Source organism: Cucumis melo, chromosome 12 (assembly GCF_025177605.1).
Source record: "Cucumis melo cultivar AY chromosome 12, USDA_Cmelo_AY_1.0, whole genome shotgun sequence".
Lineage (NCBI taxonomy): Eukaryota > Viridiplantae > Streptophyta > Magnoliopsida > Cucurbitales > Cucurbitaceae > Cucumis > Cucumis melo.
In genome coordinates, this window is record NC_066868.1 from 6,024,474 (window position 1) to 6,051,936 (window position 27,463).

A 27,463-nucleotide genomic window follows, 5' to 3' on the forward strand; every position below is an offset into this window, starting at 1 on the left:
TCCCCGGAAGGAGTAGATACTGACAGAACATGGTGTAAGGGCTCTACCTCTAAGCGGGCATGCGACACAAATGCGGAGGAGATAAAAGAATGTGACGAACCCGAATCAAACAAAACTAAGGCGTAATGCCCCAACACTGGGAGCGTACCTGTCACTACTGTGCCTGCCTTCTCGGCCTCAGTCCTGTTGGTAGCAAAGACTCTACCCTGATGTGGAGCACCTGCTCCCTGATTCTGCGCGATCCCCGTGAGTCTCAACGGGCATCTATCAGCTGTATGACCCTCTTGCCTGCACTTAAAGCAGGTCCTGGTCCCGAATAAGCAACGGCCCAGATGGTGCTTCCCACAAGTGGTACACAACGGCTTCCCTCTGGCAGCCTCCCCTGCCTCAAAAGGTTTCTGCTGGAAGCTGCGAAACTCACCACCTGGTCTGAAATTCCGCTGTGGCACTGGAACAGGCTGCTGCTCAGCCTTCCTCTTCTGTCCCGACGTCGAACCTCTACCAGCGGTCTTAGACGAGTTGGCCCTCTCCTATAAACTGAGATCCACTGCCAGGCGCAGTGCATCGGCATGAGTAGCGGGTCTGAAAGCTCGGACCAAACCCTGAATGTCCAGTCTGAGGCCTCTAACAAACTTATCAGCTCTGGCCGCCTCGGTCGCTATCATCTCGGGAGCGAAGCGGGATAACATGTCAAATTCCGCATCATACTGCTCCACTGTCATGTCACCCTGCTCTAGGTTCAGAAACTCCTGCCGCTTGGCATCTCTCAAACTGGCAGAGAAGAATTTCGCATAGAAACTCTCCTTGAACTGCTGCCACGTGATCTGACTCACATCACCACCTAACATCCTCTCTGTAGTCTCCCACCATGCAGTACCTCTGTCAGTCAACATAAAAACAGCACACTGAACCTTCTGATCCTCAGGGCATTTCATGTAACGGAATATGGTCTCCAAGGACGATAGCCACATCTGAGCTCTGGTGGGGTCCTCCAAAGACCCATCAAACGTCGTGGGATTATACTTCCTGAAATCCCTCAGGTGCTTAGCCTCTGCCGACAACTGATCCGGCACAAACTGGGGTGCAACTGGTACCGGAGCCGGAGCTGGAGCAGGAATTGGTGCTGGAGCTGGCGCTGGAGCTGGCGCCGGAGTTGGCGAGGCAGGCTTCTGCTGCTCCCGCATTTGCATAATCATATCTCTAAACCTCTGCTCCATGGCGGCTAGGTCTGCATGAGTAACTGGCGCAGCCGGGTCAGGGGCTTGGGCTACAGGCTGCACCTCAGGCTGAACGCGTCCTGCTCCCCTTCCTCGGCCTCCTCGGCCACCCCTTCGTGCACCTCTCCTTGGTGGCATTTCCCTAACAACCACCAATGATTCCTTTAGTCACAAATGGTAATTGAATTTGCAATTTAACTTAGGTAAGGTCATGCATGTAGAGTTATACATATACTTTCATGAGAGCGTACCTGACGAGCGGCAAGGATCGTTTCAGCCATAAGGACACAAAACACAGACTCACATTATAAGTCAGTCTACAGAACCTAAAACTTAGGCTCTGATACCAACTGTAACGACCCAACTTTTCCGGACTAAGCTGAGGTCATTACCAAATACCAAAACTCGACCATTCAACATAACGTTTAAAACGGACCAGATACGATTCATTAAAACAGTATAAACCTTACAAAAGACAGTTTCGGGCCCTATTTTAAATAGTTCAAAAAAATCACAAAATAAAATGTCAAGTCACCAGTCCAAAATCACAGTCAAAATATTCTGACAAAATACATTGCGGAAGCGAAAGAAAATCAGACGCGTCCATATGGCCTTCACGCATCCTTCCTGCCTCTCGTCGGTCTGCCCCTCGCTGTACCCCTACCTGAAAAGTTAAAGAAAGGAAAGGGTGAGTATAAACATACCCAGTAAGGGACCCACTACTGGGCCCGTTAGGGAACAACAGTTAACTTCCTATTCGGGGGTACCCTACATAACAGTCTAGTGGTTCCGTAGAACGCACATATCAGTCTAGTGCTCCCAAAGGATGCACATATCAGTCTAGTGCTCCCGAAGGATACACATATCAGTCTAGTGCTCCCGAGGGATGCACATATCAGTCTAGTGCTCCCGAAGGATGCACGTATCAGTCTAGTGCTCTCGAAGGATGCACGTATCAGTCTAGTGCTCCCGGAGGATGCACATGTCAGTCTAGTGCTCCCGAAGGATGCACGTATCCGTAAGGCACACTACCCCATAGATGAAGCTAACCGTTACCCCTCAGCCCTTACTAAACTGTCTACATCAGTCACATCTCAACGGCATTCATATTACAGTCCCGCCATAGGCTTTGTCAGTCAGATAGTATAGGTTTACATCTACACCCTCAGTTGCTTTATGCATTACCGATTCGCACACCAATAGGGAAACCCTAGGTCCAATCGACTAACCAACCAAAACCGGACTCACTGTCCTTCCCCGTCCAAACTCCATGAACCACGTCCAGAACAGTGTTTAATACATACTAAACCGTAACTTTAAGGTCCATCAACATATAATTTCAATCCACAAATAGCAGTCACAGTATATTTTCATCAGACAAAATATAATATCAGTACTTAACAGTCAACACGCATACAGATATTCAGTACAGTCACTAACGTGTAATCCCCTGTGGATTACTACGGTTTTAGCCTGGACTCGGGGTCTAGTAGTAGGAAAACCCTTACCTGAAACTCGGTTATGCCCCTAGATCGAAACCACGCTCAACAGATCCACCTAAACGAAACACGAAAGTTTTAGTAGCTGACTTTAGTAGAAGCCGTTTTAAAAAGGTCAGAAGCGACATCCGTTGACTTACCCAAGGAAAGGAATCTATCTCTAACCAGGCCTGCCGCGGAACCCGAGAACTTAAGCGTCAACTCTCTACTACCTTCAAGGGAGAAAAGTAGGGCCATATCTTATTCCAATATTCAAACTCTAATCGGATGTAGCAACATTAGAGAATTCATCGAAAACAATCCTTACCGAAGACTCACCGTGACCCGGAGCGGAGGAAGGAAGGCTTAGGTGGCTTGGCGAAACAAGGAGCTCGACTCGGCTCGGCTCGACTTGGTCTCGGCTCGGCTCGGCTCCACCTCGGCTCGGCTCGGCTTGGTCTCGGCTCGGCTCGGCTTGTGGCTCGGCTCGGCTCGACTCGGCTTGGTCTCGGCTCGGCTCGGCTTGTGGCTCGGCTCGGCTCGGCTTGTGGCTCGGCTCGGCTCGGCTCGGCTTGGTCTCGGCTCGGCTCGGCTTGGACTCGGCTCGGCTCGGCTTACTCGGCTCGCGGCTCGGCTCGCGGCTCGCTCGGCTCGCGGCTCGCTCGGCTTGGGGCTCGGCTCGCGGCTCGCTCGGCTCGGCTTACTCAGCTCGGCTCACCCGGATTGTGTGGCTCGGATCGGAAACGGGCTCGGGTCAGTTGGAACCGGGTCGGGTCGGGCGAAACGGGCAGCACGATTCCGCGGCTTCTTTTCTTTCCGGCGAACGACGGCGGTGGCGAAGCGACGCTGGGAGGCGTTCGACGACGGGAACGGAGAAGAGGAGAGGGACGGTGGCGGAGACGAAGGCGGAAGAGAAACGGAGTGGTGCGGCGACGTCGGGCGAATGAAGCCGAGAGGGGATCCGAAACGATGGGGAGCTGCGGCGGACGACGGTGGCCGAGGCAGACGACGACCACACGGACGGAGATGGAGGAACCGGCGGCGGTGCAGAAACGAGGAAGAAAGCGATGGAGGAAGAAAAGGAAATGGATGGGGCTCGGGTTATCAGTGCCGCGGCGTCGGGGAGAGGAAGAAACGGAAGAGAGAGAAGAAAAATTTTTCGATGGGGAGGGGCGGCGCGAATTAGGGTTTTTTTTTTTTTTAAAAAAAATTATTTTATATATATATATATATAAATCTTAATAAATATATAATATTAATAATTTAATTTAAATAATAATATATATATAAAAATATAAATAATAATAATAATAATAAAGTAATAATAATAATATATTTATAATATTAATATTAAATAAATAATAATTTATTTTATTGTTTTAGAAATATCACTATTTCTATAATATTAATTTATAATAATATTTATAATGTTAATATTATAACAATTAAAATAAATATTAATAATAATAATAACATCAATATTATATCATTATTATATCAATTTGCACTTTAAATAAAACGAGAAAAATTTTACCTTAAAAATTTTCGGATCGTTACAACAATATTCCCATAATATAATTAATCACATATCATATTTACATAGGATATTTAATAAATGCAAATCTTAAACTTAGTCCACTTTTCTTATTTCATTTTTCTATTTTTTAATATATTATTAATAATAAATATGAGTAAATTGGTCATTTGAACCTTATATTTGTAAAAATATAAGCCCATTTAGGACATTTCTGCAAAATTTTAAGAAGTTTGGGTTCATCTTATAATATAGTATACCATTTTAGGCCTTAGTAGTTAAAACCCATTTGGTTAATTTACAAAAGTGTAACAAAATCCAAAAATATTTATGACTTATGGAACATAAAAAGTTAAAGTCCATGATGCTACTATTATTTTTTCATAAATTTTAAATTTGTCCTTTGTTGTTTTTGAATATTGCGGGACCATTCTTCACTTCACTTCACTTCTTTTTCTTCTTCTTGCAATTTATTATTCTCCTGTTGGTATTATTAATTTCTTCATATTACTACTTCTCCTTCTTCACAATCTCACTTCTTTTTTCTATGATTTCTTCCTTTTCTCTTCCAGAAATTCTTCCTTCTTCTTCATCTCTCATCTTCTTTTTTCTTCTTGGTACAATATCTAAATGATCAATTGTCTATCTCAGATAGATAGAAATAGACCACTATCACTAATAAATCGTTTAAATTTGGTATAAGATCGTTTAGACTGGGTACAACATCGTTTAGACTAGGTAAGAGGGTACAAGATCGTTTTAGATTTGGTATAAAGATACAAGATCACTTAGACTTGGTACAAGGGTACAAGATCATTTGGACTAGGTACGAAATCGTTTTTAATCTTCTTTCACGTGTTTGTGACCGAAGGGTATTTTTGTTATTTCATGTTGTGGGTTTGTGGGTTTTTTCTTTTATAGAATTGTTCTATACAATGTAAATATTTTCACGTTTTGTTCTATTTTTGAAAAAACCCTTGCTATTATTGTTATGGTTATCAATAGTAGTAGTATTAGTGTTAAGAGTTTTATCGTAAGAGTTTAAGTTTGAGGGGTGTACGAATGAACTTAGATCATATTTATTTTTTATTATCAAAGTATCTTCTATGTTACAGATTTTGGTTGGCCTATTTTATTAAAGACAAAATTAGAGCATCAAATCCTTATGGTTATTATTAAATAACATTTTTACGCTTAATATTTATTAATAATTATAATAGGATATATTCTTAGAAGTTGGATTTGGTTGTTACGTTGGGTTAAGATTTGTGCACTGGACACTGAGACACAAGGGTGAATGTGAAGCATATAATCTAAGAGGAGCCTATATTGAATCCCTTGTTCACACATCAAGTGGTTTAGGGAAGCCTAAACGTTTATCTTGTAAAAGTCGTGTAATTCAAGATAGTTGATTCTTGATAAGTTATGTATTTGTGATCCTCTTGAATTTTAATAAACAATCTTTTCAATCGAGCTTAAGGCACCCAGATGTAGGTGTGATTACATTTTGTAGATTATTTACAAAAATTTTGAACCCATCAGTGTGGATGTGATCAACCCAGGGTACATGCAGGAGCTGTTAAGGAGCACTCCAGAACCTGACAACAGTCATGAAAGGTTAGGTTGGTGGGTAGTAAGGTAAGGTGATTCATCTAATAAATGTGTATTACATCCTATTACTAAAATAATGAAAAGATTTAAAAATGCTTTTAGCAGTTAAGATATTTAAAACAATTAAATTACTCAATTATGGTGTGAGTTTAAACTTATTCTTCTATTTATTTATTAAAAAATATCAATATTAGCGACTCCTTATAGTAAATGAAGTTTTAATGAAATACGGAGTTAAACATACAATTTTACTGCTTTCTTTTATATGGCTGAAAACAGTGACATCAATGAAACAATTATGTCTCAGCAAGATAGACAATCCAATACTACCTCTAATACCAATGAAGAAACCACCATCAGAAGATCTACACGAATAACCAAACCCCCTCCTACCTACAAGCATATCATTGTAGCCTACTTACCACACAATCCTCACCTACCCAAAAATCCACCAAATATCCCATAAACCAATATTTGACATACCAAGCCTTATCCCCCATATATAAACACTCTATCCTTCAAGCCTAAAAAAAAAACAATCAAATTTTTATCAAGAAGCAGTAATATCCCAAGAATGGCGTAAGGCCATGAAAGCATAACTAAAAGCTATGGAAACAAACCAAACATGGAACATTGTTCCCTTACCTAAAGACAAAAACTCTATTGGTTGTCGTTGGGTCTACAAGATCAAACATAAAGCTGATGGATCCATTGAAAGATATAAAGCACGTCTAGTGTCAAAAGGATATACTCAACAACAAGGTCTTGACTACTTTTAAACCTTCTCACCTGTTGCCAAGATGGTCGCCAAGATGGTCACTGTTAAAATCTTACTAACCATAGCTGTCTCAAAAGAATGGCCGCTAGTCCAACATGATGTAAATAATGCTATTTTATATGGATAATTGTTTGAAGAAGTCTATATGGACCTACCATTAGGCTATAAGCCACAATATGAAATTCAGGGGGAAAAACTAGTATGCAAACTCCACAAATCCATCTATGGATTAAAACAAGCCTCTAGGCAATGGTTTACAAAGTTCTCAACTTTTCTAATTTCTTTGGGATTCCAATAGTCCAAAACTGACTACTCTCTATTCATCAGAGGCAAAAATGACTCGTTTATAGTTCTTCTTGTTTATGTAGATGATATCATCATCACTAGTGCAAATGCACTTCACATACAAGAATTAAAAAGAGCACTTAACCAAAAGTTTCTCTTGAAAGATTTGGGGCCCTTGAAATTCTTTCTTGGCCTTGAATTGACAAGAAGCTCATCTGACCTTTTTCTCTCACAGAGACATTATATTCTTCAACATATTGAAGATATAGGCCTTCTTGATGCAAAACCAACATCTATCCCTGTGGATCCCACAACAAAATTGAATGCTTCTGATAAAGACATTCTTCATGAGGTCGCTCTATACAAACATCTTATTGGTTGACTGTTTTACTTAACCATATCACGGCCTGACATAACCTTTGTAGTACACAAACTAAGCCAATTCATGGCTACACCAACCACAAACTACAAGATACAACCAACCCCCTAATCAAATACCTCAAAGGGTCCCCCGAAAAAGACATCTTGCTACCTAAAGTTCAAGATTTTTTAATCAATGTTTTTGCTAATGCAGATTGGGGCTCTTGTCCAGACACCGGTAACTTAGTCAAAGGATTTTGTGTTTTCCTTGGAAATTAAAGAAGCAACAAACAGTAGCAAGATCATCTGCAGAAGCTGAATATCGAGCTCTATCATCACTACATGTGAAGTAATATGGCTTCGTAGCCTTCTTAATGAACTACAAATTAAAGCTCCATCTCCAGTCCTCCTATTTGTGACAATTAAGTTGCCATCTACATCGCAAATAATCCCATGTTCCATGAAAGAACCAAACACATTGAGCTAGCATTACAAGAGAGGGGGAGATTCCCAACGCTACATTACGTCAGAAGAAGCTAAAATGACGTCGGGATCGCTATTCCCAACGTCCTTCACTGTGTCGGGAAGCACGTCGGGAGAAACGTGTCAGGAGACGAATTCCCGATACCTAACCAATACGGCATCGAGAATACCTCTCCCGATGTCGCCTATGCCGACGCAAGAAGAGGGATCAGGATTCCTTTTTTGTCAACGCAGTATACCACGTTGGGAATAACGTTCTACCGATGCAGTGACAACGTCGGCAATAAATGGCGTTCGGAATACCAATAAACCTCACCCGATGTGTCTCATCTTATTCCCGACGTTGTGTTGCGTCGAAAATACATTTTTTATATGTATATTTTTTAATATATAATTTAAATTTTTTTCTAAAATATTTTTGGTTAATGTGTTCTCTATTTGTATGAAATAATGACACTCGTTTTGGATTAATTAAAGAAAATTCAATATAAGTTAATAAATTACGAAATATTAATAATTAAGAAAACATAATAGCGTAATAATAAAAAACAATTAGTATTCATAATACAAAAAAGCGCAAACAGTCATACGTCTCCTAACAAGGGTAGTACGCATCATTTTACATCGCATGTCCTACATGTTGGGTTTTATGTCCTAAAACTCGTAGATAGTAAATATAATCAATTGACTGCCATTAATAAAGTGTTTTATTATTATAATTTCAATAAGTGTTATTGATTATATTATTAGCTTTGTCTTAATAACCTAAATCCAATAAACTAACATCCTAAGTTGTTTGATGAGTCTTGAACAGTATGTAAAGACATACGAGGATCAATGTTCAAGATCAGCTTAAAGGGTCTATAATATATGGTTAAGGTTGGGTACCTTATCCTGTTAACACTATGGATACGGCTCACTTTGTATTTGATACAAACACATTGATCCAATATGTTCATGTATGCAACATGCGAGTGAGGGTATCCTATACAATGAGTTTGCATAAGATTGGACCACGAAATAGTAATCACTAGATGTAACTCCGTTAATTAGTTGGATTTCTATTTCATTAGGATGACCTAGGTGACTTAGTCTTCATCATGAGTCTATTATGAACTCCTGTTTGCGAGGGATTGTTCTTTGATTTGTACGGGTGAGAGTGGCCAAATTGCCGACTCAATATGCTTATCATTTTGGAGACAAGACCGAGTGGGGAGCTGGGAACATAATCACACAAGATGGAATTCACTCATTCCCGCCTTTAGGGTAAGTAGATAAGTGTTCCCTTAAATGGTGTCTCCGGGACTTGAACAAATGGTCCTACCCTCTCTATGGCACGAGAGGGTTTTCTGTTTAGTGGTTGGACCATAAACAGGTTGTTCATTAGAGGAGCACTGATATTTAAGGACTAGAGGTAACCTATGGGTAAAATGGTAATTTGACCCCAGCTGGTGTTACGAACATTTGTGAAGGACTAACTTACTGGTATTGGTCTATATCCATGGACACAGAAATATATCTACAGTGAGAAGAGTTCAGCTGTGAGTCTTTAGTGGAGTGTACACACAGTTAACGAATATTGATTAATGTAGTTAATGAGTTTAGTTAATTAATCTCATATCGTTGTAACTTCTGATCTGTAGGTCCATTAGGTCCCCTTCCTACCTCATAAAGAGTAATGAGATTTATTTATATTGGTTGTAATTTGAAATGTTCAAATTTACTTTGGGAATTAATATAATGTATATTGATACATTATAATATAAAGTTTATTAGACTTTATTATATAAATTTAATTTTGGATATGATTCAAAATTAAATTACGAGAGAATAAAATATTTGAATAAGTTCAAATATTAGTTTAATTTGAATTAGATTCATATTAAAACTATAAGTTAAAATTTAATGTGTATATGATACATATTAAAACTATAGGTTAGGAGAGAAATTTATATTTGAATATGATTCAAATTATGGATTAAATTAAATATAAGATATTTAATTTAGAAATTAATTAATTGGAGAATTAATTAATAGTTTAGTTTAATTTGATTTAATTAAATTTGATTTGATTCAATTAAATTAATTAAATTGAAACTATAGGTTATACGAGAGATATTCATTTAAATATAATTTAAATGAAAATATTAATTAAATATGATTTAATTAATTATTTAATTAAATTAATTAATTAATTTAAAATATATATATATATATATATATATATATATATATTAATTTAATAATTATTATTAAGTTAATAGAGAACGTGGGTGGTTTTCCCACGTTCCCATTTATTATCTTCAACTTCCCACTTCTTCAGACGGAAGAAGTGGGAATTCTTTGCGTAACAAAAAACAGCGGCTGAGTTCTGCGAAGAAGATTGCTCTCCCAATTCTCTCTAAAAAAAAATCTCTCCATTCCCTTATTCCAATTTTGGTTCCCACAAACCATCTCTTGAAGAGAATAGGAAGGTTTCCAAGTGGTGGTGCCTAGATTGGTGATCGGTAGATTCAGAGTCGTCAACGAGCGTAAGTTTTCTTCTCTGTATTTTTTCTTCAAAGCATGTTTAACCATAAAAAATTGTCTTTGTAATTTTTTTGCCAATGTATTGGTAATTTTAAGGTTCCAATTAAAATTGGGTTTCTGTAATTTTTCGCTGTAAAGGGTTTTCATCCCTTCACTACAATGATACAAAAGTAACTAAGTTTAGTACACATATCCATATCATAACTTACATATTATCATTGCAAAAACTTAAGAATAATGGGAACATACATACGTATCGTAAAGTAAGGATCATTTGGTGGTCCTTGTTGTGTTCGAGTCATGTCCCGTATCTGCTTTCGTATTTGTTCCATTTCTGAAACTAACGCCTGGTAATTTCTATCTTGCAATACAATCCATTCCAAAGCTTGATCAGGTTTAGCTTATATTTGAATCTCTCTTTCTATGGCCGACTGAGAACATGACGTCGTGGAACTGCTCGCACTCGTTGTCTTGCGGGCCTTCGACTTGGGTCCCTAACCAAGGCCTTTTGAGTAGCCTGGTCGTCTACCCAACACCTGATCGCAGTGGCGGATCTAGAAAATTTATTGACGGGGGGCTTTATAGTTTAATCAAAATAATTTATAAGTGAGTGGTTCTAAAAATTAATAAATTTACTGACTTTCTTACATCACAAGTGTCCCCTACGAGATTTCATATTTTGAAATCGATACATAATAGATTCGTTATCTATCTTATCAAATAAATCTCTCTCAATATATGCTACAAGACAATCATTCATCCATTGGTCTTCCATTCGATTACGCAATTGAGTCTTTATAATGCTCATAACAGAAAATGTCCTCTCCACGGTAGCCGTTGTAACTGGTAAGATCAATGCTAAGGTAAGCAACCAATAGACTAATGGATAAACTTTATCTTTAGCTGTTATCACCATTTTTTGAGAAAGATCACCAATACTTGTTAACCCAACAAACATATTATCTGAACACACATCAATGATGTAATTTTGAAGTTGATCTTCAAAAATAAGAAGCTCCGTAGTTGAAAAATCTCTAGGATAAAATTGTGCAAGGAAAATGAGCTTTTGTCTGTCAAAAGTAGTAAATGAGTTGCTTGGATTGAGATATGCCACATAAAGAAGCAACTCGGTGCTTTTTTCAGTGAAACGATTATTTAACTCTTGAAGTTGCATGTCAATAACTGCATAAAAAATCTCAACACGATAATGATATGTATTTGTGATTTCTTGAGAATTTCGTCTTCTCTTCCCTCGAACTGAAAATGCATAATCCATTTTAAGCATTAGAATACCATGCTTATTACAAAAACTTGAAACTTCATCCAACAATGATTGCCATCCTGACTCTCTCATTGACTGTAATCTTACTTTACAAATCTTGACCAAATTCATTGCATTCACAATATCCTGATCTTTTCTCTGTAGTACTTGAGATAAATCATTTGTGATTCCCAAGATAGCTTTCATAAGATGCACATGAAAAATGAAGTCAAATGATTGGATTGAATTCATTAGAACCTTTGCTTCATTTTGTTCAGAATTTGATCCATCGTCTATGATTGTCTCAAGCACCTCACAAATTAATGAGAACATTGAAATACATCTCGCTAAAGTGATGTAGTGTGATCCCCACCGTGTATCTCCTGGTCGTTTGATCATTGTTTCCTGATTTAATCCTCTTCCACTTGACAGATCACCATTATTCAAAGCTTCAAAAGTGTTGGCACTATGTTTCTCTCTTAACATGTCTCGACGTTTTGCTGATGCACCAATAACATTCACCACATTTACAACTAAAATAAAAAGACCAACGATCTCTACATGATTTTTTTTGCAATAGCTACCAAAGCTAATTGAAGTTGATGAGAGAAACAATGAATGTAAAATGCACATTCTTTTTCTCTCAAAATTAATGTTTTCAATCCATTAAATTCTCCTCGCATATTGCTTGCTCCATCATAACCTTGTCCACGCAAACTTGTCATGCTTAATCCATGTAGAAAAGAATCCATCAATAGCTTCTTTAAGTGATAAAGAACTTGTATTGGTAACATGTACAATACCGACAAATCGCTCAATCACACGCCCTTTGTCTACATATCTCAACACAATTGACATTTGCTCCTTTGAAGATATATCCTTCGACTCATCAATCAAAATTGAAAACAACTTATAACCAATATCTTGTATGATTGAATTGACAATTTTTACTACAATACAATTCACAATATATTTTTGGATGTCTGGTGCAGTCAATTTCAAGTTTTCAGGAGCATTTTTCAAAGAAATGACTTTAATATCTTTATTATGGTTGCATAACCATTGTAGGAGTTCAAGAAAGTTACCTTGATTTTTTGAATCTTCAGTTTTATCATGCCCACGAAATGGAAGACCTTGTTGTAACAAAAATCGAGCACAATCAATTGTTGTGCCTAATCGAATCTGATAGTCAATTCTTGCTTGATTAGACATCTTGTTAAAGAATATTACAATTTGTTGTTTTTTATTTAAAAGAGCTTCACATTTGCCCCAAGCTTGGTTATGTGCACTATTTGGTCCTCCAACATGAGTTTGCAATTTCTCTTTTTTCTTTCAATTTGAAAATCCTTCACCAACAAAATGGTCACGTCCTGATTGTTCTCCAACTTCTGGTTTGAATAAATAACAACATAAATAATAGGCAGCATCTTTTGAAATACTTTATTCCAACCAATTAGGATATTCAGTAAACCAAATTGGTTTAAATCTTCTTGACTGTGACCTAAATTTCTTCAACGGAAAAATATGATTTCTTGGTTGGCAAGGTCCTTTTTGTAGATATGCTCTACGAACTTCATCACGAATATTACAATTGTTATAAAGAATTCTAATCCTTAGACCAGGATCTGCTGGTAAATCTTTTAATTTTACTTCAGTAATGGACCTTTCATAATTATTATTACTTTTCTTCGAAGGAGATGATGGTCCCGTCAATTTTCTTTTAAAATATTTCTCCATTTAGATTTCCAATTGAATCTACAATAGCATAACATGGTAACGAGAATAAATCAACAAAATATTGACATATAACAACAATATTATAACTTAAACAACCCAACAAGTTTATTTAAGTTTCATAAATTATTTCAAGAGTTAATAAAATAGGTGTAAAACAAATGGACTAATATAAAAAATAAGAATGACTTGAAATATTAAAGCCAAATGCATAAAAATAAAATAACAAACTTGAAAAGAGAAGAAAATAAATACAAAGCTTACCTCGTAAATTAGGAGATAAAGTTGAACAAGAAGCTATCCAAGAAGAAGTTGAAGAAGGAATTTTTAAAGCTAAAACAAACGAAAAGAATGGTCTTAAATATTAAAATGGATAGATATAAATAAAACAACAAACTTAAGAATAAAAAAAAAAGAAATAAATAAATAAAAATTTTACCTCACAAGCTATGAGAAGATGTTGAAGAAGAGATTGAAAAAGATGTTAGAGAAGAAGCAAAAAAAAAGTTGAAAATTTTAAAAAGTTAGAAGTTGAAAAAAATAAAAGACTAACAAAAAAATTAAGTTGAAGTTTTATGAAAATAACAAAACAATAAAATGAATGAAGATGAATAGGTAGGAGCTTTAATTTAGGTGGGGAAGAGTGTATAATTATTATTATTTCTTGGGTGGAAATCGAAGGGTTGCAATTTTGGAGATAAATTTCATAAGTAGGATTTGAACTCGAGTTGGAAGAAAGGCTAACTAGAATAACCACTAAGCTATTTATAATTATTATAAATTAAATATTATATATATATAAAGACAATAAAGTTGAGCCCTCCCTCGGCCTATACTAAATCCACCGGTGCCTGATCGCATATCTCATCCTCAGAGAGTGGCTGACTACCCTCTGCGGTAGGCTAGGACTGGAGTTCCAACATTTGGTTCTACAACAAATTTAAAAACTAAGTTAGGTGACGCAAAAATATATAATGAAAGAGGATAATTAATAAGGGCATAAGAGTTCGTTCTATAACTTACATGCGCATCCTGTGCGACCTGTGATACGAACGTCTCGGCTCGAACGTGTGTTTTCTGAAACAACTCTACACGGTCGAGCGACTCCCCTTTTTCTCAGCGAACTCGTGTTGTCGTTGTAGAAACGACTTTGACCCGCTGTTATGATTGTAAGACTACTTCTGTCTAGCAGCCTTGTTCGTCCGTGATTGCTCCTGCATGAAAAAAATAATATTATTTATTTTTTATACATATTAAAAGTTGAAATCATAATTAAGCATGATAAATTAAATACCTGGAATGCACGGCTCATGTAGTGGTCGCAGAGAAAGTGTCAATCCTCATGACGTCCAACCAATACGTTTGGTGGGTTGGCACGAGCCTCCTCGAGGTCGCTGTACTTTTTGAAGTGTCTATGACATTCGCCCCGAAACTCCTTAAAGGTGGTGAGCGTCTGATGCTCAATAAACCTATTCATTACTTGATCATTGAAATCAAGCATAAAAAACCCATCAAACGTATTGGTTACTTGCAATACTCCGATATTTTGTCTACATTGTTCAGTATGTACCAATGGAAGAGTCGTTTCTCTTCTTGTGATATAGCACGAACACTTGACGCACCTAAGGGTCGTACTTTCTGCTTGAAAATTTCAAAGTCACCAATTACCTCGTCCTCTACAATAGTATCATCATTTCGCTCATCTCTTGTGAATCGAGTTTTTATATCACTTAGGTAACGTGAACAAAATATGCTTGATTCATTCATGACATACACTTCTGCAATTGACCCCTCAGGACGTGCTTTGTTCCTAACATACTGTTTTAACGTGCGTAGACTTCTTTCAATCGGATACATCCAACTGTAAGAAACCAGAACAATAATCTTCGTTTCATATGGTAAGTGAACGACAAGGTATACCATAACGCTGAAGAAGGCAGGTGGAAATATTCTTTCCAACTTATAAAGTATAATTATGATGTCTGCTTGTAATATGTCCAAATCACTTACTCTATTCATTCTGGCACACAAGTCACACAAAAAATTACATAATTTAGTAATAGCAGTGTACACGTTTTTTTGGTAAGAATGCTCGAATACCAATGGGTAGCAGTCAATGTAATAAAACATGACAATCATGCGTTTTGAGTCTTGATATTTTCCCCTCTCTTTCATGCACACATCTTGATATATTGAAAACAAATCCATCGGAAAACTTAATTGATTTCAGAAACTTGCAAAACTCTACTCGTTCACTGCTAGTCAACGTGTAGCTCGCATGTGGCTTCACCAATTGGTTACCCATTTCTACAAGATGTAAGTCCTTTCTTATCTTCAGATATTGTAAGTCCAACCGAGCATTCGTGGTATCCTTGGTTTTCCCTTCAATGTTCAACCAATTTTCACAAACATTCTTCTCAATGTGCATGACGTCAAGTTTGTGACGTAACAGTAGTCTCGACCAGTAAGGAAGTTCGGAAAAAATACTTATCTTCGTCCAATTAAAAGCGCTCTTTCTTTTCTTATCCTGTATTAAAGGATGTTCACTCATAACAGGAAACTCCAACTGATCTAGTTGTTCTAATATTTCATGCCCATTCATCACCACTGAGGAAACCCTACGCTCTACCTTTCCATCGTGTAGCCTACTTCTACGCCACACGTGGTTCTCTGGAAGATAGCGTCTATGTCCTATTAAAGATATTCTACCTCGTATTTCGAAGGACGATCTATCACCCATGTATATAGGACATGTCTGATACCTTTTTGTACTCCACCTTGATAGGTCACCATATACCGGGAAGTAATTAATCGTCCATAACAAGGCTGCATATAGTTGAAAGAACTGACCTGTAAGAGAGTCATACGTACTCACCCCAAAAGTTCAGAACTCTTTCAATTCCTCAATCAATGGTTGGAGATACACATCAATTTCCCTACCAGGAGATCTAGGACCGGGTATGAGCAGTGACATAAAGAAATTTGTCTCTTTCATGCATTTTCATGGTGGAAAATTGTAAGGAAGTAACACAACAGGCCACATATTGTACGAGATACTCGTTTGACCAAATGGGTGAAACCCATCTGAAGCCAAGCCCAAATGCAAGTTTCGTGGATCAGAAGCAAAATCAGGAAATTCATAATCAAAGTGCTTCCACCTCTGCATCAGTTGGATGTCTCAACACATCATCTTTTTTAATACATTTATCCCTATACCATCTCATGTTAGTAGACCCTTCCTGCAATACAAACAAGCGCTGTAATCTCGGTACCAGAGGAAAATGACATAATACCTTATACAAAAAAATTTTCCCTCTATTATGATGAACCTTGTACCTAGCCTCGCCACATGTAGGACAATGTTGTAAATCAACAAACTCTTTCCAATACAATACACAGTCATACTTGCACGCATGAATAGTCTCATATCCCAAGCCTAAGTCATGAAGTTTTCGTTTTGCTTCATAAAATGAACTAGGGATAGTAGTACTACACATTGGAAACGCTACTCTTAAGTGTTCTAACAACACGTCGAACAACATGTTACTTCAACCACTTAGAACCTTCAAATACATCAACTTAACCAAAAAATTCAACGACGAAAATTCAAAACAATCGGGGTACAACTCATTACGTGCTTCATTCAGTAAGTCCTTAAATATATTGTTTGTTCTATCATCATCTATATCTACCCCAACATTCATCGGCATTTCATCTTCCAAACGACGTTCCTCTAATTCCTCTTCCTATTCAATCGGGACTTGTAAATCATTTAGCATACCAAACATATCATCTTCTGCATTAAATTGCCTACTACTAGTTCCTTCATCAAAAGGATTATTACTACTAGTTCATTCCTCAAAGTTTTCTGTACCTCTAAAGCTTAATGACTCTCTATGATACACCCATTTTGTGTAGTACAGGAATATTCCAATAGTCAATAGATGTCGTTCTACACCCTCTAATGAGCTCCAATTTAGATTCAAACATCTCTTGCATGGACACCTTAATCGTCCGTAAGCATCAACATGAAACTTGGAAAATTCTTAAAATTGGGTCACTCCCTGTCTATACTCAAGGGAGAACTTATTTCTAATTTTCATCCAACCCTTGTCCATCGTTTAAGTCCCTAAAACATAAATAGGTTTGATTAGAAACATATCTCTCTCCCTCTCTCACATTCATAACTTACTTCCCTGAATTCAAACTATAGAGGCTATCATAACTGCAGGATAGCCAATACAACGTAATTATTAATAAAAAAAATATTGTATTTTCACATCCTACCCACCCCTTCCAACAATGCTATGTCTTAACAAGCTATCCTACTACCATACCCCTTAAAACCATCCCAAATATAAACAAATTCAAAACAAAAAAAAAGGCTACCATAACTGCAAGATAGCCATCACAAATCAACAACAAAGTTATTCAACACAAACAGGCTACAATTCAAACATATAACACCCCTCTCCCTTTCAAATTTCAATTCAAACAAATACCTAAAAAATCATAAAAACACAACAAATTTCAATTCAATTCAATTTTTTTAAAACAAAAAAACCCTAAAACAAATTTTCATTCAATTCAATTTTCAATTCAACACACATTCAATACCAAAATACAACACACATACAATGCCTAAAACAATTTTTTCATTAAAAAACCTAAACCTAAAAATTGTAGATTTTAAAGTTACCTTAATATACACGGCAATAGACTGTGTCAAGAACGGACGACGGCGAGGGCAACGATGACTGGGCTCGGCGACAGGGCACACGGCAATCGTCTCTCCCTTTCTTCTTTTCTCCTTCGTTCTTTCGATTTGTGATTCATAGAACTAAAATGAATTTAAAGGGGATCTCCTGATGCATCACGAAAACGTCGGGAGATCCCACTTATGGCATCGGGAATTAAGGACCTTTCCCGACGCACCATGATGGCGTTGGGACGTCGTGAAAGGTACTTATTCCCGACGTCGTCCCTGATGCATAAGGCAAATCGTCAGGGATACATGCCCCCCGTAATTAATTCGTTGTAAATTACGACGAGGCTTTCCTGACGCCAACATGGTGCGTCGGGAAAGGTTCTTATTCCTGACGCCGTTCCCGATGCACTATTCGATGCGTCGAAAAAGGTCTTTTCACCTGACGCCTAACGTGAGGCGTCGGAAGAACTAGCTATTCCCGACAAAGTTGCTGACGACGTCTTCCTCGGCGTCGGAAAAGCCCCGATTTCTTGTAGTGTAGATTGCCATTTTGTTTGAGATAGAATAACAAATAGATCCATCAAACTATTACTAGCTCGATCTTCCAATCAGCTTGTAGACATTTTTACAAAGCCTCTTCCAGCAAGCATCATGTTTCAATTAATAAGTAAGATGGATGTCCAAGACATATTTTCCCCACCTTGAGGAGGAGTATTAAATAGTTATACAAATTTATATTATGTTTTTAATTTGTTAATTAGTTAGATAATTGCTCCATTGTAACTAATTATTTCTCTTTCTCATATGTGTATGAATATCATTGAGCGCACCATAAGAAAGTCAGTTATATTTCCTTGGTGTTCTAATAAGGATGATGTTGGAAATTTAAACTAAACATAAATAAATGTTTGTGGAATAAACTAAATTGTTAAAAAGTAATTATGGATGATGAAATAATTAATAATAATAAAGAGAAGGAAAAGAGGAACAACATGAAAAAAGATACGGACACACATCAAAATTGGGATTACATCCAGAGCTTTTGGCAAATGTCTCTCCCAGATAGCTAAACATGGACTATTCAATTTGTAGTACCAGAATCAAATAAGTTGAAATAAATAATAATGGGCCGTGGGCCTGCCTAGGGTTGGGCTCTGGAAGATCGACAGTAATGCTTCTTAAGAGTGATGTGAAGAAAGCGGGTGGAGTTAGTTTGAGACCCAAATACATAATGTGGCCCATGAAGTTATTCCTTGAAGCCCCTTGGTGCCATGAGAGGTTTCAAAGTCTTTATTGATTGTTTTCTCAATGGGTGTCCTTCCCCAATCTCTATACTATGGAATTGGATAAAAGATGGTGTCTAAAAGCTGGATATATTTAATTTAGACCTTTATTGTTACATTGATATAGATAAGTAAAGTTTTAATTGTTTCTAAACCTAATTCATTAAAATTGTTTATACAATAATGAACTTGTATTCCAAATCTCAACAAATGCCTCAAACTAAATTATATCCAAATCAATTTTATATCTTAATGAAAATTTGTATGTGTTACAGTGAAAATAATTCATCCTATATTTTAACCTTTTTAGTCCAACAATACAAGATTAAGGATGAAACTATATATAGAAAAATAGTTTTTTTTCTTTTTTTTTTTTTTAAAAAAAACATGCATTTGTCTGTGATAGGACACTAGAATATATAAAATCTAACTCTAAAAATGCAATTATTCCGTATTATGTCACATTCGCATAAAAATGTTTTTCTTTTACTGATCATAAACGTAGCAATACACTATTAGTGAATCACGTAAACATTGTGTGAAACGCTCTAGACCCAGGATTTAAATCAGGATTCGGAATTTGAATCCCCGACATTGCCCTACATCCTCTACGATCTTGCAACATCATCCTTACTATCTTAAAGACTTATTAGAGTGAAAGTTCTTCCCACAAACCAACACGAGTTTTTTCAACATGCTTTGTTTTCACTCACATGCATTATAGGAAAATTCTCAGGAGGTCATTCAATATAAAATTGTTCTAAGCTAAGCATGCTTAACTGTGAAGTTCCTATGATCGAGTCATCGAAAAGGAAGGTGCACCTTGTTACTATAGGTATTAACTTTTTAATTTTTTTAAAGTTTTTCTTAATGTTACTTTGATGTTTTCAGGATTCCTCTTATTGAGATGTGATATTGGTTCATCCATATCTCTCTCCTAAATTTAAGGCATTACATTGTATATTTGATTATCTGTGTGTGTGTGTTTTTTTTTTTTTTAGTTTTTATTTAATGTTTGTTTGGGATTTTTGTAATATGCTAGTTAATAGACTAAAATGGGAGGGAATCGTGATATAAATTAGTGTAAGCAATAATTAAAGTACATACAAATTTGTCTAACTGATGTGATAGGACAATAATGTTTCCATGCACACATACATACAAAGAGTGTTTGAACATATCTCATTCTCATCCACATCATACCATTACATGTTACCTAACCTTCAATATAACATATAATAAATGAATTTAGATATATAAACAATATATACATTGTATTTTTCCTATTTTGCTTAAATTATTGAATACTATTGAACATGTACACATTAAATATTAAAGGTTGTTTTTGTTGTAGAATAAGTTATATTCCAGATATGAAGAGAGCCAATTTGATCAATTTCTCTAGCTTAAACTTGAAATAATAATAATAATAAAAAAAGAATAAAATGGATAAACATAGGGGAAAAAGCTATCCTACTAAGATTTCCATTTCAAGGTGGCCTCATCAAGCTATAATTCCAATATTGGTATTGTACGTCCTCCTTCTATCTCGAAGTGCTTGGAAAAAAAATCATAATAGAATGAAATAACATGAAAAAGTATAACACTTAGATAGAGTACTTAAATTGAATTTCAATGACAAGATTCTTTAAAGAGTAGTGATAATTTGTAATACAAACTTTTTGTTGACATAAATAAATCTCAAAATATCGAAGAACTCATAATATATAGAAATTTCATAAAAATAGCTCCTGAAAAATCATATAGAAGCCACATAAAAATAGCTATTGAAAACATAGACATGTATGATAGACTTAATTTTTTTTGTTTGAAACATGTTATCACTATGAATACAAAAAACCATTTTCAACGTATAACGTTTTATCTTCCATTACTATAAAAATCATAATTTATTCAATCACACTAGAAATGTCACAATAGTCGATGAATAATTAAAATATTTAGTAAAATATACCAACTTTGTCTATCCTCATGTTTCAAAAACCACTTGCATTAAGTTATGAAAAAGAATTCTAAACAAACTAAATTGAAACCTCTTTTAGTCAATCCCAACGCCAAGTTGCACACACCATTCTCTAATTATTACAAAGTACAATACTCTTATTAATTAAGTAATATTAATCTATAACAATGATAAGAAACAACAAACCGTCAATATTTCATCTTCCACATCTCTTCATCATTTGATCCCATTGTGCAATTTCACCAACCGTCAACGGCTTTGATCTCAATCTTCTAAATGAGCAATCATTAGTCAAACAAAAATGGCCAAAAGTGGGTGAGAACCAAAATGGGACCAGGAAAAAAAGGATAACCTAACCGTGTATTCATCCCTATCCGAACTCTACCAAATATCTATCAAGGCATGCTTTACCCCGCCTAAAGAGTTTTTTTGGCTTCAGATGTGATCCAAATAAAAAACCTGGCTTCGATCAAGGTTGAGGCTGACCTAGCCAAACATAAAATTAGTCTTGCCTCTTGGTCCAATATGTCATTTAACCTCTTAGTTCGATATGTCATTTGATTATTCTAAGTCAACTTCGAAAACTCAAGAAACAATCCAACTCAACTTCTTTATGTATAATACATACTACAACACTTTCTATTTTCAAACTCTCTATTTTCTCTACATTAGAAGGTGTGTGATAAGCACCATACAAATGTGAGAGTTTTTTTTCCTTTTTTTTGGTCTTTCCCTCTCCACACAAATTCACTCAGGGTATCATATATAAGAATGTCAAATGTGTTTTCTCATGTATGTCCAAAATTTGACATCAACATCGGTGAAAATGCAAAGTAACCCTTTAATTACTATATATTAATTCATTTCAAAATTTGAATACTAGATAATTTATATATATTATATAATAAAAAAGTTTGGACAAATTGGTAAAATATTATCAAAACACGAGGACCTTTCAAACTTTTTTTTAAGAAACCAAATGCATTAAAAAACCTATGTTAAATTTAGAAACAAAAAAGGTATAAGTATAATATTATTGTTCAAGAAGAGGCCTATATGTTCTTTTCTTTTATATATTATTATTGAACAAGTGAAGTTGATAGAGTTTTTCTTTTCCATGAATGTCCGGATCAGCGCGCACTTCGACTAATCTCACAAGGATAACCTGTCTGACCCTACACCATTTGAATAAATTGACATAATATTTAAACCTCCATTGAAAAAAATATCACTAAATTTAAAGACAAATTTCATTATATTTGTATGGAAGGTTTAGAATTTTGTCAAATTTTTTATTTTTGACATTTTTTTCAAAACAAAAAATATTTGCCTCTAAAAAATACTTCAATTTGCAACAAATACAAATGAAAAAGCAGGTGTAATATAGCTTTACACTTTAATGGATGTTATGATTCATGTTTTGTTTTGAGATAATAAGTTTTTACCCCTAAACCAATTTAAACTTTTAAACCTTATTTAATGAGTTCAAAATTTATATAAAGTTTGACCCTTTCATTCAATTATTGATAAATTCCATCTACTAACTATAACAAAAGTCAAGAAAAGTTTCCTAAAACTCATAAGTTTCAAGAAGGAGTAGTTGGTAGAAATTAGATTAGGTTACTGCCCACATTTGATTGACCAATTAAACAAAAAATTCAAAGCTCACAATATTTGCCCAATAATCTTAGTATCATTTTTGTTTAAATATTTCTAAGCTCAAATTAGTGATAATTAAGTGTGTATAACGTTCCTCTCTCTTTATGCCGTTAGAGTTTCGTTTTCATTCTAAAACTACATCTTTGGTAAAAATGTGAAAATTTTATGATAAATTTAGATACACACCAGTTAGGACATACGTTGTAAAATATATTGATAACATTTCATTATTTCTACGTGTGCCATCCTAAAATGTAACAGTATCAATACAATATTAAATTTAAGTTAACCTAGATATTATTTCGATAAATTTTTTTCAATTTTAGTTATACTTGCAAACCTTTAAATTTAAACCTGTATTTTAAGAAAAAAGAAAACTTACATATTTTGTTTGAGGTTGGATTGTCAGAGAGATGTGGCTGGCTAGAGAAGGTTGTGAGAGGTTGGTTGGCGACGATCATTGATAGAGGTGGTGGTCGGAGTTTGTTAAATGGTAGTGGTTAGAGTTAGTTTCTCATACAAATTTAGAAGAGATTAACCGTTATACACTTAGATTTCATTTTCTAAATGTTGGTTTCGAATGTTTATTCTAAACTAACTTATTTTATAAACTCATTTTAAGTGGATGTCAAACACGTGATTTTTTTTTCTTCAAAATAATTTGTTTTCTAAGTTAATAATCGTTTGAAAATGTATTCCAAACATACCTTATAGATAACTTATTAATTAAGAGATTAATAGATGGCTTTGAAGAAATAACATACACATCACACCCCACCCAAGAATAGGGGGTTCTTGTTACATGGAAAGTCCCTTTTGTTCCCGAACTGAGTGTGACAGCCTGACACTCAAATGAATTCTTGTTTATTGCTACTTGCTCTAGCTTCTTGCTCCTTTTTCTTGTTCCTCTCATCTGACACAATTATAAGTTTTTCTTTGTTCATATTCTTTTTCTCACTTTTATCATTCTACCTTTTCTTGCTATTGGAATAAATGGTTATTATTCGTGTTTCTTCATGAATTGATGTATCATGAATGGATGCATCACTTCATGAAAACTAATAACTATTTGTGTTTCTTCATGAATAGATGCATCATAAGTGGATGCATCACTTCATGAAAAGTATTATAGAAAAAGGACATGACTTTTCGAATGGCCACGAATAAGTCTACAAATACGGTTCTTTTCTATTTGGTTGCAAAAATCATTTGTCTTCTTCCAAAAATATTTTCTCTCCATTATCCACAATCTTCACGTTCAGTAGATCCATAAAATTTTGTTCACTGATCTTCTAGACGGGGTGTTACTCTTAGAAGAAAGATGATATGTTCTATCCTAGGAGGCAATTGAAAAATTCAAGCACTAGGGTGAGTAAATTTGTCTTAAGGAGTCGACGTGAATTTGTTGGGCTCAGATCTATATACATATATGTTTTTTTTTTTTTTTTTTTTGCATTAGTTTGTATGTGAGAGGTTTGCTTTAGTTACTTGTTTAAATTTTTCTTCTTTTGAAGATATGACTTCAACAAACTTTAATAATTCAGTTCATGTAACTGGTGTTGCCCATGGGGAGAAACCTGATTTCAAATGTTGGCAACAAAATAATGTTGTTCTATCTCACCACTTTAAATTTGGCAAAGTTTTTCACAGAAGATGCTTCCATTTTACAGGAGGGAGAAACTGACAAAGAAAAGCAACTTGCAGTTGATGCATGGAAACATGCAGAATATCTTTGCAAGAATTACATTCTGAATGAATTGGCCAGCATGATGTACAATGTGCATAGTAGTGTTGATTCAGTAAAAAAATCTCGGGAGTTCATTAGATAAGAAGTACAAAACTAAAGTGCTGGTGCAAAGAAATTTATTAAATTTCTGGATAACAAAATGGTGGGCTCCAAAACTATAATTAGTCAGGTTCAGGAAATCCAGGTAATTCTACATGATATACAGGTTGAGAGTATGACTTGGAGTGAGTCTTTTTAGGTAGCATCAATAATTGAAAAATTGTCACCCTCATGGAAAGAGTACTTCAAATATTATCTCAAGCATAAACGCAAAGAGATAAAACTAGAGGAACTTGTAGTTCGACTTGGGATTGAAGAGAATAATAGAAAGGCAGAAAAATGTACTATGGGTAGTACAATAGATCCCAATGCCATCATTTTGGAAAATAGACCACAAAGTAATAAGAAAAGGAAATTTTCTGGTGAAGGTTCAAATAAAAAACCACGATTCACAAAAAAGTTCAATGACAAGTGCTTCAACTACAACAAAATCATACATCAATCTAAGGATTGTCGTAAACCAAAGAACTTTCAGAAATAACATGCTCAAGCTCATATCACAGAAGTTGATGAAGTATCAGATAGTGTTGCAGATATTGACCTTTGTGCAATCATTTCAGAATGCAACATGGTGGGCAATGCCAAGGAATGGTAGTTAGAAACATGTGTTACTCGTCATATTTGTGCCAACAAGAATATGTTCACTTCATATATGTCAGTCTCTAATGGAGAACAATTATTTATAGGTAACTCCTCTATGTTAAAGGTTGAGAGACAAGGAAAAGTAATTCTTAAGATGACCTCTAGCAAGGAACTCACTCTCAACAATGTGCTTCATGTTCCTAACATTCGCAAGAACTTAGTTTCTGATTCATTGCTTAGTAAGAATGACTTTAAGTTGGTCTTTGTATATGATAAATTTAAGTTGAGATGTACATTGGAAATGGTTATCTGAGTGATGGTCCGTTTAAATTAAATGTACTCACAGTTGTACCCAAAAGTATTAATAATAATAAAGTATCTACTTTTGCTTATATTGTTAAGTCATTTGTTTGGCATGGCAGACCAGGGCATGTCAACTTCAATTCTTTGAGTAGGCTGATTAATATGAAATTGATTCCAAAATTCACTTTTAATACAAATCATAGATGTGAAGTATATGTGGAATAAAAAATGACCAAAGAACCTTTCATTCCACTGAGAGAATGACCAAACCTTTAGAGTTAATTCACAGTTATATTTGTGACTTGAAATTTGTGCAAACAAGAGGTGGGAAAAAGTATTTTAGTACTTTTATAGATGATTGCACAATATATTGTTATGTTTATCTGCTGAAAAGCAAAGATGAGGCGATTGAAGTGTTTAAGCTTTATAAAAAAGAGGTTGAAAATCAACTTAGCACAAAAATTAAGGCAATGAGAAGTGATCGAGATGGTGATCCTCCTTTTGAACAATTTTATTCAGAACATGACATTATTCACCAAACTACTGCTCCTTACTCACCTCAATCCAATGGAATTGCTGAACGAAAAAATCTAACACTTAAGGAAATGATGAACGCAATGCTTATAAGTTTAGGTTTACCTTAAAATTTGTGGAGAGAAGCTTTGTTGACAACAAATTAGTTATTTAACAGGATACCTCATAAAAAGTCACAAAATATTCCTTATGAAAAATGGAAAGGAAGAAAACCTTCATACAAATTCTTAAAAGTGTGGGGGTGCCTAGCAAAAGTTGCAGTGCCTAAGCCTAAAATGGTTAAAATAGGACCAAAAACTGTTAATTGCATATTCATTGGTTATGCTAGCAACAGTTTTGCATATCAATTTCTAGCTCATCAATCAGATATCTCAAATATACATGTTAATATGATCATGGGATCAAGAAATGCAACATTCTTTGAGAATGTTTTTCCATACAAAATGTCTTGTGAAGCAAGGTTACAAAAACGTTCTTTTGATGCTATAATGAGTGAATCTCAAAATAGATCAAATGATGAGTTAAACAAGAATAAAGAACTAAAACGAAGTAAATGGGTAAGGATCTCAAAATCATTTGGGCCTGATTTTTTTAACATATTTGTTAGAAAACGAACCTCAAACATTTAAAGAGGTCATGTCCTCTTCGGAAGCTCCATATTGGAAAGAGACTGTGAATAGTGAAATTGAGTCTATTATGCATAACCATACTTGGGAGCTAGTTGATCTTCCATTAGGAAGTAAACCACTTAGCTGTAAATGGATTTTCAAACGAAAAATGAAGACCGATGGGTCAATAGATATTTATAAGGCAGAACTTGTTGTTAAAGGTTACAAGCAACAAAGACTTAACTATTTTGATACATACTCATCGGTTACTAGAATTACTTCCATTCGCATGCTCTAGCAATATCAGCTTTGCATGGATTTGAGTTACATCAAAGGGATGTTAAAACAACATTTTTAAATGGTAAGTTAGATGAAGAGATCTACATGCAACAACCTGAAGGGTTCGTTTCCCCCATCAAGAAAAGAAAGTTTACAAATTAATTAGGTCTCTTTATGGACTAAAACAAGCATCAAAACAATGGCATGAAAAATTTGACAGTATAATGATGGCCAATGGATTTAAAATCAATGAATGTGACAAATGTGTATATGTCAAAAGCAATGAGAATGACCATATCATTGTGTGCCTGTATGTTGATGATATGCTAATTATAGGTAGTAATATCTACATTATTAAGACTACCAAACAAATGTTGGCCAATAATTTTGAGATGAAAGACATGAGT

At 35.3% G+C, this 27,463-nt stretch overlaps 1 protein-coding gene across 1 annotated transcript; it reads right to left on the reverse strand.

Annotated features, from left to right (window-relative positions):
* Nucleotides 1-10,924: 10,924 nt before the first annotated feature.
* On the reverse strand, nt 10,925-12,748 carry LOC127144416 (uncharacterized). Its single transcript, XM_051080321.1, has 2 exons — nt 12,240-12,748; nt 10,925-12,125 (listed from the first exon to the last, which is right to left on the reverse strand). The coding sequence occupies exons 1-2, from the start codon at nt 12,746-12,748 to the stop codon at nt 10,925-10,927; spliced, it is 1,710 nt and encodes a 569-aa protein (XP_050936278.1).
* Between the last annotated feature and the right edge of the window lie 14,715 nt (nt 12,749-27,463).

Bases quoted from the DNA above. Each gene is read 5' to 3' on its own strand.
- LOC127144416 (XM_051080321.1), bottom strand. From the start codon at position 12,748: ATGTCTAATCAAGCAAGAATTGACTATCAGATTCGATTAGGCACAACA. The intron at 12,126-12,239 runs GTTATGATGGAG...AACTTCAATTAG, and splicing joins GACAAGTTTGCGTGGACAAG to CTTTGGTAGCTATTGCAAAA.